We start from the raw sequence: 21116 nt of genomic DNA, 5'->3' as shown, positions 1-21116 counted from the left end.
GTACTTAACAATCTTTTTTTTTAACATAGACACATGATTTCAGATGGTGGGATGTGTTTCACAATGGGATGTTTTTGTCTGGCCTTCGAGGTAACCTTGTAGACACCTGCCCCACCCTGTCTCCTGGGCCTCGGTGTAATTTTCCTTCTTGAAGTTCTTTGTAGAATTGGTACTGCTCTTGTGCAGCCTCTCAGGGCCTCTGTTCTGTCTTTGCTATTCTCTGTTTAGCACCTCCATGCCCAAAGTCAGGGTAGGGAACCGGGGCAGGAGCACGTAGGTACTAAGTAATGATCATGAGTCAAGACTCTCTGCTGGGTATCTTAACCCTTTATCTCGTTGAATCTCATAAAAACCTACATTAATAGCCCGTTTTACAGATGAACAAACTGAGGCTCAGAGAGGGAGATGGTAACTCAGCCAAGGTCACACCCTTGCTAAACAGCACGGTCAGGATTCAAACCTATTCCCCAGCAAGGGTCTTTCCCACTATGCCATGGTCCCATCCACAGAGCCCACGGTTACAAAGGGAAATGAGTCTCTCCCCAGCACCCCGAACACACCACTCCCTACCCAGGGCTGGGCCTTGGATCCTCACACTCTTAGGCACCAGGTAATGACCCTGACCCCCTTCTCAGGATGTAGGATTCCACACCAGCCAGACTTTCTCTCAGCCTGATCACATCTCCTGGCACCTGCCCAGCCCAGAGGAAGGCCGAGGTTGGGGGGATTGAAGCCCACCCTGCCCTGCAGGCTGAAGGGAACATTTTCAGGGGCTGGTCTGGTAGAAGGTGTCTCCAGCCTGGAACACGGGGCTGGACGAGGTGAGCCGCAGCTCAGTGGCATGTGGGAGTTGGCATGACGGGAGTTTTGACTTTTGCCCCTGCAGAGCTAGCCACAGAGACCTGGGTCGGGGAATGAGGTGACTCTCAGGGTCTCTCAGCCTGCCTTCCCCCGCCCCCCCGCTCAGAGTGCACTCCCCCAGACAGGAGTGTTTGGCTTTGTTGGAGGAGAGACCTGACAGCTCTGACAAAGGCCTGGCTGGGTCTCTGGGGAGACTGCACCTGCCAGGCCCTCATCCCACCCCACATTCCAGAACCGGCCAGTAAAGTTGGTTCTTGGAGGTGACTAAGTCATTGCTGAGCCGAGATTTAATTACAGGATTGGGCTTTTGGCTGTTTCGACGGGAGCCTGTTATTTGGTGGTTTCTTTTCCTGGGGGAGCAGGTGTGAGGTGTTGTCATTAGATGGAGCGGGGCTACAATGGTCTGGGGGGCTGAGCTGGACTGAGAATCAGGCCCCAAGCCTGCTCCAGAGAACTCAGCCTTCAAAGCTGCCAGAAACTGCCCACCCCTCACGCACCAACATGGGAGTGGAATCTGGGTGAAATGGGTGGTGTAAGGGCAGAGAGAGCCCTGCTGTCCAGACTCAGCAGCCTCAAACCCTTCTGGTGTTCATGGGTCACTCTCGTTCCCCCCTTTCCTCCATCCCCAACCAAAACTAACCCCAAAAGCAAGGGGACCAGAAGGAGGAGAAATGAACAAACACTTGAGGAGTGGCCCCTGGGTGCCAGGCCCTGTGCTGGCGCTTCACATCCTTCATCCTATTTAATCTTCTTAACAACCCTCAGACGGGGGTACTGTTATTACTCCCATGTTACAGACGAGGAAACGGGCTCAGAGTTCTTGCTGTTGTCGTTTTTTCTACTTCCCTATATGCAAGCTGTTTACCAAGCCCTTCCTTTCTTCCTAAGAAATGTCTCACAAACTAACAACTTTACTTTTTCTTTCTACCACCAGCACGCGTGTCCATATCCCCTCCTGCTTGTATCAATAGCAACTGTTTAACCAATGAACCAATCAATTACGCAGCCTCTCTTAGCCCCTCAGCCTACACTTTCTCCTTCTCCTGGCCCTTCATCCAGCTGCTAGATGATCCTTATACACAGCTGTTACCACCAGTCACCCTTGCCTGCTCCGTTGCCTGGTAACCACTGACTCTAGGCCTGAGCTTCTCAAACCTTAACATGCTCTTGAATCACCTGGGGGTCTTGTTAAAATACAGATCCTCTGCTGGGTACCTTAATGCAACAGCTCACTGAATCTCACAATGGCCTTAAATTAATAGCCGGTTTTACAGAAGAACAAGCGGAGACCCAGAGAGGTTGCCCAACGTCTGGAATGGAGCCAGAGATCCTACATTTCTAGTAAGATCCCAGATGATGTAGAGGCTGCTGGTTCGTGGTGGTCCACACTTCTAGACTAAACTCTCCTGCTGAGTTATTTTTATCTTTAATTTTTAAACAGCAAATATATTTACCATGGTTTGAAAATTAGAAACTATAAAAAGGTGTTCAGTGAAAATTCTCCCTCCCACTCCATTTGCCCAGTTCCCCCCACTTCCCCCCAGTAACTACTTTTACTAGTTTCTTATGTGTCTTTCCATAGTTTCTCTGTGCCAATACAAGCAAATATGATCATACTTATCCTGCCCCAAATGGTAACACACACACACACACACACACACACACACACGGTTTTGTCAACAGTTTATCAGTTTATCTTGTAGATAACTGGACACAGTCGGCTGACTCATTCATTTTTAGACTTGCATTATTATTCCATTGTGTGAATATGCCATAATTCATTTAACCAGTCACTGTTAGCTGGACAATCTGGGTTGTTTCCAATGTTACCAGCTGGCCTTTTTAAGCCCATCATACCCTGGCCAATCTTGCTGTGACCTCCCTTCCAACCCCCAATTCCCAGCTCCACCATCCTAAGCCCCTGCAAAGGTCTTTGCTCCTCCTACATGCCCCCCCCCACGCCCCGATCCTCCAGACCACCCTGATTGCTCCTCCTCTGAGCCTCTGTTAATTCCATTGTTAGTCTCCCCCTCATCATTTACCTCCCCACCCTTCATCTCTCCATGTGTCTCTCCCTGTCTCCCCAAATAGACTAAAGCAACTTGAACTCAGGAACCATGTCTTTGATTTCTCTGGATCCTTCACAGCCCAGAGCTGAGCACACAGCGGTTCTCAAGAATATTAGTTATATGGTGGAAGTTGTACATGAATGGAGCCAATGGATGGTGGCTCTGCTGGGGATGGTTCAGGGTGTAAGAGCCCAGGAGCAACCCAAGGTTGGAGGGGCCTCGTACCTCAGAGGTCTCCAAGAAGGAAGCCCCTATCTCATGCCTGAGTGTCTAGAGCACTTGGGTGGGTTGTGATGATGTCCAGGGTGTGATGGGGCATCTGGGGTCCCCTTGTGCCCTTCTTGTGTGGACAGTGGGAGGAGCCATGATGTGGAGATGGGGCGTGGAGGGACAGATCATATGGGTATGTGTGGATGCCCTAGAATGGGCTCCTTCTGGTCTCTATTAACATCTTTGTCATCCTTCACAGGCCAGCTCACATCTCAATTCTTCCAAGAAGCCTTCCTGGACTTCTCCAGCCCACGCTGACCTCCCCTCCTCTGAATTCCTGTTGTGTATGTATTAGTGACAGCAGTCACTGTTCTGTACTTGGTCATCATGCTCTGCCACCTTGAATCATGTAAACCCAGCTTCCTGATTAGACCCCAAGATCCTCCATGGTAGAAATAAGACTTCTATAATTCTCTTCTATCCCCAGTTATCACAAACCCTGAGCACGGCACCAGGCAACTGGGACAGCCTCCACAAACACTCCTTGAATGAACAGGAATTGGTTCCAGGAGTGCCATGGGAGTGGGTGGGATAGGACAAGGTTGAGCACAGGTGTGTCACCACCCAAAAACATTTGGGAAACACGAGTGTTTTTAAAGATGCTCTGTCCCCCAATCTGTTCCTCAGTCCCTCCCCTCCTGGTGGGAAAACAATGACCTCACAGCCTTGAGGGCCCTTCTCATCCTGTCCCTTGACACTGGGGGGACTTTTCAAAAATGTCACTGTCATGAAAAACAAACAAAAGCAGGGGACTGCCCTAAATTAAGAGATTAAAGGAACATGACGAGCAAATGCAATGTGTAAACCTTGATTGGACTGTGGACTGGAAAAAAATCAAAAACTAAAATGACATCTTGGGGGGATAATTGGGAAATTTTTAATGTGGAGTGTATTTCAGATGTTAATAGTCTATCGATCTTAAATCTCTTAAGTGTGCTAACTGTATTGAGGTCATTTAGGAGAATGTCCTTATGCTTAGGCAATGGATACTGAAGTAGTGGTGGGTGTGGGGAGATGTGCCATGATATCCACACCTTTCAACTGTCAGTAAAAAGAAAATGAAAAATGTGTGTGTGCGTGTGTGTGTGAGTACAGGTGGTCATTTTACTAGTCTTTCAGATTTTTCAAGATGAAAAGTTGAAGGGAAAATATCTGGTACAAAGAGCAGTGCCACCTCAACTGTCTGGGAGAAAGAGGAGGAGAAATGCAGCGGGGGTTCTGATTGGGTAGCTCAGGGGAAACACTCTATCTGTGACTTGATCACCCCCCACCCAGCCTTCCACCCCGGCTGCCCAGAAAGCATCCAAATCTAACCCCTTGGACTGACTCTCCCCTACTCTCTGCATCTTTCACACAGTCTCCCGGGTCCTCATCTGATGGGACCTCCCCTGGTGGACAGCCACCCCCAGCCTAGCTAGTATAGAACTTGAAGCAACTTAAAGGTTCACAGCTTGTCTCCCTGGAGAATGAACTGAACCTCTGTGGGCTTGACCCACCTGGAGTTTTTAGAAATTACATTCACTTAGAGGATGAAAGGGACCCCTTATACACTGTTGGTGGGAATGTAAACTGGTGCAGCCACTATGGAAAACAGTATGGAGGGTCCTCAAAAAAATAAAAATAGAACTACTATATGATCCAGCAATTCCACTCCTGGGTATATATCCGAAGAAAATGAAAAAACTAATTCAAAATATACATGCACCCCAATGTTCACAGCAGCATTATTTACAATAGCCAAGATATGGAGGCAAGCTAAGTGTCTATCAACAGATGAATGGATACAGAAGATATTTCATTTATATGTATACAGATAAATGTGTATACACACACACATACCCCAATGGAATACTACTAGGCCATAAAAAGAATGAAATCCTACCATCTGCAACAACATGGATGGACCTAGAGGGTATTATTCTTATTAAAATAAGTCAGAGAAAGCAAATACTGAATGCTATCACTTATTTGTGGAATCTAAAAAATAAACCAAATGCATATAACACAACAGAAACAGACTCACAGATATAGAGAACAAACTAGTGGAGGTGGGGAGAAGGAAGGAAAGAAGGACAAAATAGGGGTAGAGAATTAAGAGGCACAAACTACTATGTATAAAATAAATAAGCTACAAGGACATATTGTACAGTACAGGGAATATAGCCAATATTTTATGATAACTTTAAATGGTATATAATCTATAAAAATATTAAATCACTATGTTGTACACCTGAAACTAATATAATGTTGTAATTCAACTATATTTCAATTAAAAATATATATTCACTTAGCTTCACAGAAAAAAGAAAAAGAAAAGGAATTTGGTGTTTAAAAAAAAATGCCAGGATTTAGTCATCCTACATGTTCTTTGGAGCTCTGTCAATGAGGATATTTTCCGCCCTAGTCATCAGATCGGGACACTAGTTTTTTGCTTTTTTAGTTTTTTTATTTATTGCTTTTACCTTTTTTTCTTATGGGCATTGCCTTACAGGCATGGAAGATTCCTGGCCCGCATTTCTGAGGGCCCCTAGAACCCTTCAGCGCGCGCGCTGTTGCCGGCCACTTCCCCAGTGCTGGGCGCAAGATTCGTTTCCAAAGTTCCGGATCGACCTGGTCACGCACCTCCTGAGAAGCTGAGAACCGGCCTGCGCCCTCCCTTCCCGGGGGGACGAGGGGTGGAGGAGGGGGGCCAGGAGGCGACCCGAGGGAGGGGGCGGGTCGTCTCCGCGGCTGGGCGTGGGCTGGGCGAGGTCCCGGGCCCACCGGGCCCCGCCAACAATGGCCAGTTGTGGTAGGAGGCGGCAGGAATGCGGCCGGGGTAGTCGGGCGGCGGGGCGGCGGGGCGGCGGGGCGGCGGGGCGGCGGCGGCGGCGGCGGCCGCGGGGCGGGGCCAGGTCGCAGCCGCAGCCTCTTACCTGTCCAGGTAGCTCGCATTTCCCGGCGAGCGGCGGTGCCCGCAGCACCTGTCTCCCGGTGCGCGGGCGGGGAGGACGGCGCGGGGCATGGCCTGGTAGAGGCCCCTGGGGAGACGGTGAGGAGTCCAGTCCGGAGCAGGGCAGGAGGCGGAGGGACGGTCCTCCCCGGCGCCTGCTCGGCCGGCGGCAGCATGAAAAAGAACCAGACGGTGCAGGGCACCTTCAGCAAACTCTTCGGCAAGAAGCACGCCAACCCTCCCGCCACCTCCCTCTACGCCACCAACCCCCCCTGGATTTTCACCCAGGAGGCCCCGGAGGAGGGGACCCGGCACTTCGGTGAGTGCGCCCGGGAGCCGGAGGGCGCAGGGCTGCCGGGCGGTTCCCCCACCCCGGGGGCGGCCTCCCTCCCGGGACTCCGGGCGATCCGCGGCCTCGAAGGCGGGAGACGCGGCAGCGCAGAGGGGAAGGAACGCGTTTGAACCTGCGTGCTGGCCGGGCAGGAGCCTCCGGCGAGAGAGGTGTCTCCGGGAAAGGGAAGGAGGGGCCCCTCTCCACAGCGAGGTCGGAGGCCTTTGCGGGGGTCCCCGCATCTTATCTTAGTCCCTCTTCCGAGGTGTTTATTTTCCCTTCTCTGTGGAAGTTATGTTTGCGTTATTGTTGCCAGAAAGGCTTCCCGCGGTTTGCAGTGCCCTCCCTCACCCTTCCCCCAGCAGTACTGTTGAGTACAGAGTGTTCCCCTGGATCTGAGGACTTGGGGGTGGTCCTTTCAACCCCCCACTCTTACCGCTTCCTCCGTCCCCCCACCCCCAGTTCCCAGCCGCATTTCTCCTGGCCCGGGGTCACAGGCAGAGAGGGAGCTGCTATCTGCGCGCCCACACACTTGTCTCTGCCCTGGGGAGGCCCAGGAAAAATCCACAGGAGCCACTGCTAGCAGGATACCAGCCTGTGCCAGACACCAAGTCACTGACTGGGGTCACAGGCTCTTGCCAGGTCAAGCTGGGGCCCGGGTTGCCTATGAGCTCAGAGGAAGAAGCCCCAGACCCGACAGGGGAGGCTGAGGAAGCCCCTCCTGACTGCCAGCTGCCCCTGGCCCCTGAATCAGGGTGGTGTGTCTGCAGGCATCTGAAAACACCATGCCCACCCTGCCTTTGGGTTCTGCCTGTGGGTCACCTTATCACTGCATCTTTCTGCAGTTTGTACCCTATATAACTGAGGGGGAATCCAGGGGGTGGGGACAGGAATTCACTTCTTGTGTATGATTTGAGCTTCTGGGCCCAAGGAGGGTCACCCATCACTGCTTTACCTCACCTGCTTTCATTGTCACCCCATTACCTTCACTGACCTTTATGGCCACTGTGTGGGGACCCACAGAGGATGTTACAGCCTCAACCCCTGCTATTGGATTCACTTCAGCACCCAAGTTGTCACAGTTGGGACACAAGGCACCATGACAGGAGCAGGGCAAACAAGACGTTGCCTCTCTCTGGCCCAAGGATCTCAGACCAGCTGGTGAACAGAGCTGACCGAATGCTGTTTAGCCCTTTCTGAGTCTTTGCTATAAAAGAGTAAGTGCAAAAGGAACAGAGAGAGATGACCTCTGATTGGAACTAGCATGCAAGCCGAGAGGGAAGGGCATCCAGCATTTCGAGAGCAAACAGCAGGAGCAAAGCCTACGAGGGCCAGGGTGGCTTGGAGGCAGGGTTTAGGAACTTAACAAACACACATGTCCTGCCAAGTACAACTCTGTGAGGCCTAAACGCCTCTCCTCGCCTGGGTCCCAAACATTTATTGACCCCTTCTTAGGTGCAAGGTACCGTTCTAAAGTCCTTGTGTTGTTGACTTGTTGAATCCTAGCCTATGATCCTGTTTGACAGATGAGGCAACCAAGGCACAGCGAGGTTAAGTAACATGCCCAAGATCACACAGCTTTAAATGACAGAGCCAGGGTTTTCTCAAGTGTACAGTTCACTGATTTTTTTAGTAGACTTATCAAGTTGTGTAACCGTCAGTGCAATTCAGTTTTGGGACATTGCCATTACCCCACAGTTTGCCTCATGAGGCACAGCCAATATTTGAACCCAGGCAGTGGGGCTCCAGAGACCACACTCTTAGCCGGCTTGCAGAGTGGACTTTGTGGAAGGTAATCAAGGGTGAATTTGACTGGAGGGGCATCTGCTTGAGAACACCTCCCCCTCACCCCCCCCAACTCCTTCCCCAAGGGGAATGCCTTACACACTTCTGTACATTTTTGCCTTACATACTTCTCTACATTTTTGCCTGCACTGAACAGACTGCAGGTGGGGTTCAGTCCCTCCAGTAGAGAAATGCAGGCATGGTGCCCTGTCACCTCTAGCCAACTGCTGCCTCCACCAGCAGGGCTGGAGCTCAGGGAGGCACCTCCTCCCGTTCCCCAGGGCAGGGCTGGGTCTCCATCTGACTCAGCCTGGTTGCACCACATGGAGGGGTGGGAAGCAATGTGCACCCAGCAGGATGGCTCTCCAGTGTTTCTGGGGTGTTCCTCAGGGTGCCAGTGGGTGTAGCAGAGGTCTTCCTGCTGAACAGGACATGTGCTCGGAGTTGGGGAGGGGAAGGACCAGTGTTGGGGATTCTGGGATGTGATGAAGATCCCAGACCTGTTTTGGAGTCCACCTCTGTCAATAAGTGGGGGCCTAGCCACTCTCTGGGCCTCAGTTTTTTTCTTCTGTTAAATGGGGCTGGTGTCCAGGCTGCTTACAGAATGACTGCTTGAGGTCGGTATATGGCAGTGCTTTGAAGAGCATTAAAAGGAAGAACACTAAAACAAGGATTGGCAAATTATAGCCCATGGCCTGTTTTTGTAAATAAAGTTTTATTAGAACACAGCCAGCCATGCCCATCATTTGCATATCGTCTGTGGTTGCTTTCATGCTACTAAGGGCAGAGTTGAGTCACGGCAGCAGAGACAGTATGGTTCACAAAGCCAAAAATATTTACTAGCTGGCCCTTTACAGAACAAATCTGTCAACTCCTGCATGATTTATTATTATCAGGGCATTTCCAACTCTGAGCACTTCCTGCTTCAGTTCCTGTAGCTGAGGCATGTAGAGGCCATGATAAGATCTCAAAGGGGTTGGGATTAGAGTTTCATAGGGTCCCTGAGTCTGTGACATTCTCTGAGATGCTGGCGGTATCCAGCCCTTTGAGAATAGCCGGTAGGATGGAGGGGGAAGAATCAGTGTGGGAGTGTGTAAGGGAATTAAGGAGTAACCACTTGCTCTGTAGCTACAGTCATGTAAAAATCTGTTTGCACAAGGGTAGGCTGGGTGCAGCAGGTAAAATGCAAACAGTCATGTGAAGGTGGTGACAGGTAAATTTTTCTTTACAGGATTTCCCTAACATTTATCCAGTAACTATTAGAAGGGCTTCACTTAATGCAATTGCAATCCTAATTAAGCCTCCTGCGAGCCCACACAAGGGTCTTAAAAGGCTGTACAATTGCTTTTAAAGTACGTGAGAAAGCAGAGATGTGGATCTTTGCAAATCTCACAATAAGGGACTTGCTGCAGCCTGAGACAAGGCTGCCAGTCACTCAGGACTCCTCCCTTGCCTCTTGGATTAGTTGAGCCAAGCTTCTTTATCTACCACCACCCCACCCCACCAATAGGATGCCCTGATTGCTGGGGGCCCTTCTTTCTTGTTCCTCCAAAATGTAAATCACCTTCCTCCCAACCACCTAGAACACTTATTTAAAATGCAGATTCCAGGGGGCCCACCTGGGGTACATGAAGTCAGAATCACTGGACTAGGACCCAGATTCTGGACTTTTCACCAGCTCCTGGGTGATTCTTTTATATGGGAGTATTTGAGAATCCTGGGGTTTCCTTCCCCAGATGGAGCTGGGCCATTCTCTTTCCCCTGAGGACTTTTTGCAGTTCTAAATAAATGTATAGGGACTGTCCCAGCTCCTTATCCAGGAGAACCCCAGTGCTCCCTAAGGTGGCTACTGGTTCTGGTATTCCTGCTCCTGGGGTCCCCTGACCTGGTGTCTCAGGCCAGGCTAACAGGTAGGAAGCCATGAACCCCAGGGGCTGAGCACATATTTCTGGCCAGGGACAGGCTGGCACCAGCCTACCGAAAGGAAAGCTGACCTGTCCGTGGCAGGGGTGTGAAGGAGATTTTTGTTTACTCCTGTCCCCTGGAGGTGTGCTGTGGTTTGCTTGCAGCTCAGTACACACACACACACACACACACACACCCTCTCTACTGCCCCATTATATAAGCTCCTCTTGTTCCTGTAGTTCAGCTCAGAAAGCCAGGCCCTCCCTTGACCACTGCAGACTGGCTACAGGGTGCCCTTTCTCTCCCAGCCAATAAATTAATAACAATAATAACATCATGATTATTATTATCAGTTATTTATTGAACCAGGCACTATACTAAAAACTATGTTTTCTCAATTGAGGAAACACTCAGAGGCTCAGATAGGTTGAATGACTCAAAGGCATTTCAGCTCAAGACAGCTCAAAAATTAAAGTGCATCCAATCACCCGGGACCTTGTTAAGATCAGATTCAGATGCACTTTGAGAAGTTCCTAGGTGAAGTCCGGCAGGTCTACAGGCCATACTTTGGGTAGCGTGTCCTAGCCTGGAAGCGGAGGGCCTATTTGCTGCACTCCTCCCTGCTCCAGTCCCCAACCCCAAGGCTCCTCCCGTTGTGCCCGCCCCCCGCACTCTGTGGCTCCAGCCCAGCCCAGCCCAGTGCCACCTTCAGAGTCCCCTCTGCGCTTGGACAAAGGCCTCTCTCTGGCGCACCAGGTCAGACCTGCTGGAGCTTGCTGGGACAGACCAGCCTTTTCAGGTTCCTGTCATGTGGTCCTGTTAATTAGCAAGGAAGGGCCTCATCAGCCATTTGTGGGTTACATTCACCTGGGGCCCCCTGCTGCGTCCCTGAAAGGCTGGCCTTCCCCTAGTGGCCAAGGATCAGATACCCCACTTCAGTGGGGTAGAGGTGAGGGTCTGTTTTTGGGTTCTGGGTTACACTGGTCAAGGTAGCAAACTCTCCCAAGCTAGAACACCACCGCTTTTAAGCACCTGGAATTCAATGAGACCTGTGGCCAGTGCTCCTGGGGCCATTTGGGGGCTCCTGGCAATTTGGGACCCCACACCATTACCCCAGCCTTCCTCTCACCTCTGCTAGCTTTTTTGTCTCCCTTGATTTTGGGAGGCTTCTCCCAAAATGATCCCCATTTGACAGGTAGGGAAACCCAGCCTGAGTCCTCAGGTGCTACATGGAGGAGCTGGGGTGTGACCCCAGATCTGATTCCGAGATGCATTTGTCTCCTCTAGACCTCACCAACTTTCCAGTCTCACTCTGGAAGAACAGGAGACCAAGGAAAGAGATGCTGAATCCCTGTGTGATTTCCTTGCTGTCCTGGCTGTGACCAGAGGGAATTGGATTCTAGAGTCAGGTTGCCTGGGCTTGAATCCTGGCCCCTTTTACTCACCAGCTGTGGGACCTTGCGCAGGGGACTTAACCTCTCTGAGCCTCAGTTTCCTCATCTGCCGAATGAGGATAATAAGAGTACCTCCCGCACAGGTTTTTTTAAAAACAATGTTATTTATTTATTTATTTATTTATTGGCTGCGTTAGGTCTTCGTTGCAGTGTGCGGGCTTCTCATTGTGGTGGCTTGTTGCGGAGCGTGGGCTTCAGTAGATGCGGCGCGTGGGCTCAGTAGTTGTGGCTCATGGGCTTAGTTGCTCCGCGGCATGTGGGATCTTCCCGGACCAGGGCTCGAACCCGTGTTCCTTGCATTGGCAGGCGGATTCTTAACCACTGCGCCACCAGGGAAGCCCCGCACAGGTTTGTGAAGGGGGATGTAAAGAGCACTTAGAATGGTGCCCAGCTCGTAATATGGCATATCAGGTGTCAGACAGTTACATTTTTATCATTCATTTCCTCTCTAGTTTGGGCCTGTCTAGGATCTGGGGAAAGAGCTAAACAACTGTCCCAGAGCTCAGCCTCCATGGAGATCCATGGGCAGCTTTCGGGCTGGGGAAAGAAGAGCATTTTATCAGACATTCAACCCTGACCTTTGTAAGTAAACGAATGCCAAAGACCCAATGAGAGGTTCCTCCTATTGGGGAGAAGGAGAAAGGAGGGCTGGAAGTGAGGCAGCCATTTGTGCCCAGCCCTCAGCTCCCCTAAAGCTGGCTGTTCTCCCCTCCACTTAACACACACACACACACACACACACACACACACACACACACACACACACACACACACACACACACACACACACACACACACACACACACACACACACACACACACACACACACACACACACACACACACACACACACGCCCTGCCCCAGACTGAGAGAACCAGGTCAGCCTGTTCGGGGAGAGGCAGCAAGCCACGCGCCATGTGTAAGGCACCCCATTATTTGTGCCTGAAGCCCAGCACTGCAAGTTGGGGACCCCGTTTGAGCCCTGGCACCACCACCACTGCTCTGAGACCTTGGACCAGCCCCATCTGTTCTGGGCCTCAGTCTCCCCATCGGCAAAGAGGGCAGCTCCAAGGGTCCAGACTCAGAGCTCTCCCTGACAAGAGGGCAAAGGGCCACCCGCCTCCCAGTGGCTTCCCCACCGTGGGTAGAGTTGTCCAGCCTCCTGTCTGTCTCCGGCTTCACCTCCTCACTGTCCATTCCTTCTTCAAGAGGCCCTCCTTTAATCTCTTCAATTGAGGAGGGGGCTGCTTCCCAGGAAGGCCCATTCTAGTATCCCTGACACTGATCCTAGCAGCATTCATTTACTTCCACAGGAAAATCCCCAAGGTTGGACTCTTGTCTTTCTGTTTAGTTTTGGACCTTGACCGTGAGGCTCAGAAAGCCCCAGCCCTGACCTTGAACTCTTGGGGGACCCGGCTTATGGTAGTGGCCACACTTGCCTCACCTGCTGGTGTGCCTTGACCAACTGGGAACTGAGCCCAGGTATGAGGGGCCCAGGGAAAGTCTGTCAGGTTCTAGACACACCTCTTTTTTTTTTTTTTTCTTGAAATAACATACTGTTTATTAACTTACAGTTCTGTAGGTCAGAAGTCTGACACTGATCTCACTGGGCTAAAACGAAAGTGTCAGCAACACTGTGTTCTTTTCTGGAGGTTCTAGGGAAGAATGTTTTCTCGCCTTTTCCAGCTTCTAGAGGCTGCCTGCGCTCCCTGGCTCGTGGCCCCTTCCATCTTCAAAGCCGGCAGTGGCCAGCCGAGTCTTTCTCACATCACACCACTTTGACTCTGCTTCTCTCATCACATTTCCTTCCCCGACTCCCAGCCACACCTCTTAGAATGGGGAAATCAAATTGCATTTCCAAGAGGTGCCCCCTTGGGAGGGAGCCACCCAGGCCTTCCACTTCTGTCTCTACCACAGCTGCTCGCCTTACACAGGTATTCCAGAGAACAGTCGTATTCTTAGAAAGGGCTCCCCTGCTCAAAACAACCACAAACCAACTGAGACAACAGTGGCTCAGAATCAGGGCTGAGTCATGGAATCTGTGAGGTGTGTAGAGTGGGTGCATGTGGGGGTCGGATGGCCCCGGCTCAGATCTGGCTCTGCCCTAACCGGTGTGGGCCTTGGGCAAGCTGCTTCACCTCCCACCCCTCCCCAGCACTGCTTCTTGGCTACAGCCAAGCCTCCCATACCCTCCAGTAGCACCCCTGCCCCTCACACCCCCATCCTCCCATCCACATCCTATAAATGGCGGGATCAGGATTCCCCACTTTGGGAGCAGTGTGTACAGTATAGTGGTTCAGAGGTCAGCCCTGGAGCAGAGACCCTGGCTTCACCACTTACTCTGAGGCTTTGGGCAAGTTATTAGATCTCTCTCTGTGCCTCAGTTTTCTCATCTATAAAACGGGGATGGTGATCATACCAATTGCAAGGGGCTGTTTTGAGAATTAGATGAATTAATAATGTATAAGATGCTTAGAAGGGTGCCTGGCCCATTACAAGTGTTCAATAAATTCTACCTAGTCTTATATTATTACTGCTATTATAGTGATCAACTTGCCAGATTACTTGCTTCTAAAACTCCTAGGCACACAATAAGAGTAACTATTCATATTGTGGTAACTCAGCTGCAGAAAGGATGCTCCCTAGACCCCAACACGGGTGCAGAGATTAAATAAAATAATGAGAGGGAAGGTCTGCTTGGAAGCATGCCTGTGTTAGTCCCCACCCCACCCCCAGTATAACGTCTTGGTGATCAAAACAGCACTATCTAGAGAATGTCCCAGGAAATCCTGGTGTCAACACACAGATGCTTAGAAGCCAGTGAGAATTGGGTGGGTTTTAGTGGTAGCTGTTGGGGGTGTCCAGTTATTTCTACTTTTCTTGTTTCTGATTGTGCCAAATCTGCACTCTTACAACCCCCCTCTCCCTCCCCACCCACCCTCTGGCATCTTGGTCTCCAGCCTTAGGCATGGAGCCTGGCAGCCACCACTGGGGAATCGTGTTTGCCCAGAGTGGACGGGACGGGATGGGGCAGCGCTGGGAACTAGAATTTCCGGGGACATGGGGAAAACTCGCCATTTTGGCCCCTTTGAGAAGTGGAGAATCTGGAATGTGCCAGCCGACTCTCTGCCAGGTAGGGCAGCACATAAAGGACTCTGTGTCCCGTATCTGGGGTGCTCCCCAGAGCCTCCATGTCACAGTCAAGGCCCTCTATGTGGGAATCTTTAAACTCTTGCACTTTTCTCCTAAAGTCATGTGCAAGAGGCAAAGTAACCACCATTCATCCAATGTTCCAGTTAGTAGGATTCTGGTTAGTTGGAATTTTGACCTTTCTCCTCTTTCCCCTCTGGCTATAGAGGAAGAGGAAGTCCCTCGGCCCCGGTAAATGGAGAAAGCCCTCCTTGCTCATGGCCCATGTAGTAGGAGGTCCACAGTGACCCCTGCCTCTTGGAGGTGACAGTGTGTGAAATTCTCATCAACGTGTGTTAAGAGTCATGAGGGAGATTGGTTGAGAAAATGATCTACAATAGATCCCACTACTGTAGAAACAGCCCAGAGCACAGGTCCAGCAACTAGAGGAAGAGAAATGTCCTGTACTGTCTTCCTGCAGAGGACGGGACCACATTTACTGGCACTGTCATTGTTCCCATTGTACAGATGGGAAAACTGAGGCGCAGAGAGGTTAAGCCACATGGCGAGTCATTGGCAGAGCTGGGATTTGTACTAAGTCAGGTGGAGCCTACCGTCCTATTTCTGCTCTGTCCTCAAGGGCGCGTCAGATGGAGCCATGCCCCCAACCATTGATGGTTTGGGAGCTAAAGAAATCTTGGGTTAGAGGAGTCCAGAAGGTGGGTGCTGGGCCACTGGGCGGCCTCATCTGCTCTGCTTGTTCCAGATTAGAAATTCAAACACTCAAGAGAAAAGCCAGCTTGTTTTCCTCCCTCTCTCAGAGATAAGCTTTAGCTGGGGCCTTGATCAAGCTCTCAGGGCCCCAAAAGGAGGGACTTGTTGTGGGAGTGAAGGCTCAGGACCTATATGGGGTGGATGAGGAGAAAGAGGACTGCTGGCGGCTGAAAGCCTCAGGAGACCCTAAGAAACCGCCCCTGGCGTCCCTCCCAATCCTGCTTCACTTGGTCCCAAAAGCACACGCCCCACCCGTAGGATCTTGTTATATAAGAGGTGCTGGGCTGGGTCCAGCAGGGGCCACTGCGTGGCCTGATTAAACTCAGTTTTCCTGATTAAACTCCATTGGCCCCTGTGCCTTTGATCTCCAGCTCATGGTCTCCCCTCACTTGTCTCCTCTAGACGGCATCTATTATGGAGACAACCAATTTGACACAGTGAGTGAGTCAGGAACCGCCACGCTGAAAGCTCGGCCAAGAGTCCGGCCCCTGCTGACCTTTCTTCCACTGGTGAGTACGGTTCTGCCCTGAGGTCTGTGGGTCTGCTCTGGCTGGGCCACCTTGGCTGCCATAGAGGAGGGAGCCTCACCTGCCCTGGCCCAAGTGGTCATCAGCCTCACCCTCTGTCCATTCCCTTCCTTCCTAATGCCAACCCAGGGTGGCTACTGGGAGGAGGCACGGCTCATGGCAGCAAGGCTGGGATTAGGGGTGTCAGTTCCTCTGAGTCGAAACCTAAGGAGAGGTTATGGGGAAGTTGCGTGCAGAGGCAATGCAGCAGTCGGTACCTGCAGCTCAGCAGGATTCATATTCCACAATCACCGATGGCTGACTGCTCTGTGCCAGGCCCTGCATTGGATGCTGGGATTCAGAGATGATTGAGCCAGCATTCCTCAAGGAACTCCCTGCTCAGTGCAGGGGATGAATCAGTAAACAGACTATTAGAACATAGGCCAGAGCAGGAGTATCCAATCCAGCTACAGGGCAGTGATCAAGGAAAGCTTCCTAGAAGAGGTGGCACCTGAACTGTCTCGAAGGTCAAATAGCAGTGACCCTTGGGAGAAGGGCATTTGGGACTGATTTGTTTGTGGGTCTGAAACTGCCAGAAACCAAAAACTCCCTTCTGGAACCTGTGGTTGGGCTTTTGTTCTCTAAAGGGAAAGACACTCAAAACAACTGCTCTGTGACTGGGTTTTCAGGGACAGCCTAGACCAGCGCCATCCAATAGAAATATAATGTGAGCCTCATGTGTAATTTTATAATTTCTAGTAGCTACATGATAAAGAAATAGGTAAAATTAGTCCAAAGATGATCATTTCAACATTTAATCAATGTAGAAAATACTGAGATATTTTACATTCTTTCTTTCATACTAAGTCTTCAAAATCTGGTGTGCCACATTTAGAGCACACATCCCACTTCTGACTGGCAACATTTCAAGGGCTCAATAGCCACTTGTGGCCAGTGGCTACCGTATGCGACAGCCCAGATTTAGAGCCTAAACTGTCAGCCTCATAAATTCCAGGTTCACTACTGTCTGTGAGACCTGGGTCCCGGTTGAGACAATACAGTCACTGGGGTCACAGCATCCCATACCTCCATGGGGCTCTGTTCTGCCTCGACTGACAAGGCACCTAATCCTGGTCTGAGTTCTCAGGGGCCCGTTAGACCTCACGGCACCCCATGCCTCAGTCCGGGGCACCCACAAGTTCTGTCCAGCACTGCCTAGCACAACCATCTCCCTCTCACCATCACTGATTTTTTCTGGGTTGTCCAAGCTCACCAACCAGACCCCGAGATTCTTTGTGAGAGGGACTGAGTCTTACAGTCTCCTTGCTGCGACCCCAAGGCCTGTATGTGGAGGGCTGAGCACACAGACCCCTGGGAATACAACTTTAAGTAATTTATTTTCTGCTTACAAAAGCAATTCACGGACATCACAGATGAGTAGAGAGGGTACACCACCACCAACGAAAAGGTATAAAGCAAATGAGTCCACCCCTAACTTTGTTTCCAGAGATGCATAAAACTGTTACAGGGTTATTGCACCCATACATGCAGATGAAATAATTTTGAGGTTTTCTATCGCTGGAGGTGAATTCGATTCTCTCCCTTCACCTACTCCCAGCACACATACTAAGAACTAAAGTGGTGGGCGCCCAGGGCTGACACACCAGTGCCTGTTCTGGTTGTTAAAATATTTAAATAAACGGCTGTTTCCCCTTGAGTGGCTCTTGCTGTCCTGGCTCCTCCCTCAGATCTGCACCAGCAAGTAAAGGGTTAATGCGGCACAGCTGAGTTTGTTCTGATGGGCCGGCATCCTGTATCCCTGCTCCCACCCACCCACCCACCCACTTTGGGCCCCTTCAGTAATCAGTGCAGGTCCCTGCCTTTCTGCTCTCCTCCTTTCTGGCTTGGGTCCTCTGGTTTGGATCTGGTCTGGGCCAAGCAGAGCATGACTGGGGGGGCTGCACAGGGTTAGGGACTGCTGGCTGGTACTGGCTTGGGAGCAGTCCTTCCGGGCAAGCCTCAGACCCAGTCCCAGGAGATGGGGCTTCTCGCCACCAAACTCACGGCCCCTCACTGGTGAGGGCGAGGGAATGAACGCACTGTGAACCCACAACTTAAAGGGGCCTCGTCGGGTCCACACCAGCCTCACTTTACATTGGCAGGAACTGAACCCAGAAAGGGAAGGTCATTCCATGCCGTCGGTGCCGGCTGGGTGGCTTGTGTGGTCCTAGCCAGTGGCAGGGCCGTGAGATCGTGGCTAACACGTGGGGGGCACTTCCTGTGTGTCAGGCACCATCCCAAGTGCCTCGCATGTGTTAACAGAGTCATTGGAGCCACCCTCTTGGGAAGATGCTGCTGTGAATCCCCATTTTACAGGTAGAGAAAATGAAGCACAGGACGGGGCAGTAACTTGCTTAAGGACAGGCAGCTCATAAGTGGCAGAGCTGGGATTTGTAGCCAGGCTCCAGGGTCCGAGTTCTATTCAGGCCGTCCTATCTTCCCCTCCACCCACGGCCTAGAAGCTTTTTTTCTTCCCTCCCAGCACCAGCCCGCAGCACCGCCTGCATCTCCCATGTCTGCCTCTCTGAACCCCTGCCTGGCAGCCAGGGCTTTCTGGGCACCAGGGCTTTTGCCTCTGTAGGGTCATAGACCCCTTTGAGAGCATGATGAGGCTATGAGGCACGTACACGTAATTTTGCTTACAATTCCAGCGGAGGGATCTCAGGCCCCTGGAAGCCCACCTATGATGCACCTTAAGATTAGGAACCCTGGGCATGGTGGCCCGTATCCCGGGGACATGTTTTACTCCTGACTCAGGTCGTAAGATACAAAGCAGCCCCAATATCCTTCATCACCGGCTCCTGGGTTGAGGGGAGTCCGACTCCTCTCCCTTAGGCTCTGGGCTGGGTCCTTTGCTTTCTTCTAGCTGGGGCAGGAGGCCGGGAGAATGAGAGGCAGGAGGACAGAACTGTGGGTTCACACACAGACACACGTGCGCACACCCTGACCCCCAGCCCCACCGAGTTGGGGCAGGGGTGGGGAGCTGGGTCGAGGCGAAGCCCTGCCTGACACTGTCCTAACCAGCTGGGCCTTGCCCCTCCCTCTCCTCCCTTCCCACACTCAGGGGGCACCTCCCAGGCCAGGCCATGCTGGGGCAGGCGAGGCTCAAGGCGGCGATGCCCGTGACAGGCCCGTGCTCTTCCTTGAGCGCCGTCCGGGCCAGGCCGTCTTCTGGGAACACTGTCGCTGTCAGTACCTCTCAGGAGCCCGCAGAGGGACTGGTGCGAGAGGGGAGGGCAAGATGAGGCAGAGAAGGGCCACAGCAGGTGCTTCTGGCCCCTTCCTGGAGCTTCCTTGCTCTGTTTGAGGTGAAAGTGCAGAGAACGAAGAAATACTTTTGCAGGCAGCCAGCAGCCAAAGGCCAATTATGAAAAGGACCTTGGGATCCCTCAGTGACTGGGATGGGATCTGGATTGATCCTCAGGTAACTGGCACCAGTGCCTGCTCTGCCACTGGGCTGCAGGGTGGCTGAGGGGCCAGGCCCTTCCTCTCCCAGGGCCTCTGGCTCCTCACCCACCAGCGGGGGTTATACTGGATGGTCCACTAGGGTCTCCTCAGCTGTGACTTTCTGTGTTAAAATAACTTGCTAACGGAGGGGCAGGAGGTGGGGTCAGCTCCTTGGAGCCTCCCAGAGACTCCAGGCCCTCTGAAAAGGACGTGCTTCAGTCACCAGGGCCACCCCACTTCCTGCTCTGCAAGCTCCGAGGGACTGGATTAGAATCGCAAACTTCAGAGCTGGGGTAGGGGCGGACCTTGGTGCTCATCAGGATGAGAAAACTGAGGCCCAGGGAGGGGACGGTCCTGCCCAGGCCACACAGCTCAATGGAGGTGGAGACAGGACCCAAGCCCAGGTCTCCTTCTCTCGATCCAGTCCTGTCTACACCACGTGGGCCTGGGCTGAGTCGGGGAAGGCTCCTTTCTCCCCACTTCCTTCTACCTCCAAGGGGAAGCTCGGCCCAGAGCTCAAGCCAGAGCCTGTCCCCAGCTTTTGAGAGCTGAGCTGGTGGAACAACTGGTGGAGGAAAGGTCGTACTTTTCTCTGGGGCTGCCTCTTGCCCTACCCTACTCCGAACCCAGCCATCTCCAGGGCGATGCATACGAGGAATTAAAAATTAAATGCCAACGTGGCGAATATGGGGAAACTGGCTGGACAGGTCTCCTGGGCTGCCCCAGGCGGTGAGAGCTCCCTGGGTCGCCCCACCCTCTGAGTCAGGCAGGCCTGGCGGTGCCTGGGGAGGTGTCAGCCTGGGTTCCGGGCAGGAAGCCTGACTGTTCTGGACCCTGCCCTCTGTGAAACGCAAAGACGCAGCCCGAGTCAGCCGGATTTCTCCTTCCCACTTTTCCACTCCATCCCCCCGCCGTGGGAGCTCATCTCTGAACTCAAGGCCCAGGCTCCCTTTGGGGTTGGGGTTTGGGCTCCTTAGGGTGAGCTGGGAAGGGCAGTCCTTATTGGCTTTCGAGTGATTCACGTGGCTGACGTTAGCTGGGAGGGCTGTCAGGTGGGGGAAGCGCCACGCGTTCCTGGGGGGTGGGTGTCAGAAGCTTGCAGCACGCTCTCCCCACCGTAGCCACCCCCGCCTCTGCCCACCTGGCTCCTCCTGCACGGTGGCGGTCTCAGCCTGAACCTCCAAAGCTCCACCCACACCCTTATCCTTATCCACACATGGCCACCCCTTGGGCTCAGGGACGTGCACCCCCAGCTTGGGCTGCCCTCAGCAGGACTGACCGGGAAGGAAGCTCTAGAAATGGGGGATTCTAGGGACCTTGGTGCCTGGAGCAGGGTCAAGAGCGGGCTGTTGTGGGCTCTCAGGGCATGTCCCTTTCTTTGATCCCATGGACTCCTTGCCCTAAAGGGAACCAGAGCAGGGCCCTCTGTAGCTCAGGGTCCAGGGCAGGACCCTGAAACGAGGGTCTAAGAGCAATTCTGGGATGGCAGGCTGGTCCAGAGGAAGACGGCCTTGTTGGTGGAATTCTCTGTTCCCCAGGAAGGGGGTGTGAGCTGTGGCAGAGGGTGGAGGGCAGGGCGGGGAAGTAATGG

General features: G+C 52.4%; 2 protein-coding genes across 2 annotated transcripts in view; one reads left to right on the top strand and one right to left on the bottom strand.

The window, feature by feature from the left end:
• Positions 1–6371, bottom strand: part of GUCA1A (guanylate cyclase activator 1A) — a 30366-nt gene extending 23995 nt beyond the window's left edge. The window contains exon 1 of the mRNA XM_068558721.1: positions 6116–6371. The gene's annotated coding sequence lies outside the window, so the exon portion shown is untranslated. The remainder of the gene's footprint in view (positions 1–6115) is intronic.
• The window catches only part of C12H6orf132 (chromosome 12 C6orf132 homolog), a 38060-nt gene continuing 17007 nt past the window's right edge, over positions 64–21116 (top strand). The window contains exons 1-4 of the mRNA XM_068559188.1: positions 64–90; positions 636–717; positions 5987–6451; positions 15915–16021. Coding sequence (XP_068415289.1) covers positions 64–90; positions 636–717; positions 5987–6451; positions 15915–16021 — 681 coding nt within the window. The remainder of the gene's footprint in view (positions 91–635; positions 718–5986; positions 6452–15914; positions 16022–21116) is intronic.

This window comes from Eschrichtius robustus, chromosome 12 (assembly GCF_028021215.1).
Source record: "Eschrichtius robustus isolate mEscRob2 chromosome 12, mEscRob2.pri, whole genome shotgun sequence".
Lineage (NCBI taxonomy): Eukaryota > Metazoa > Chordata > Mammalia > Artiodactyla > Eschrichtiidae > Eschrichtius > Eschrichtius robustus.
This window is presented reverse-complemented; position numbering and strand designations above follow the sequence as displayed.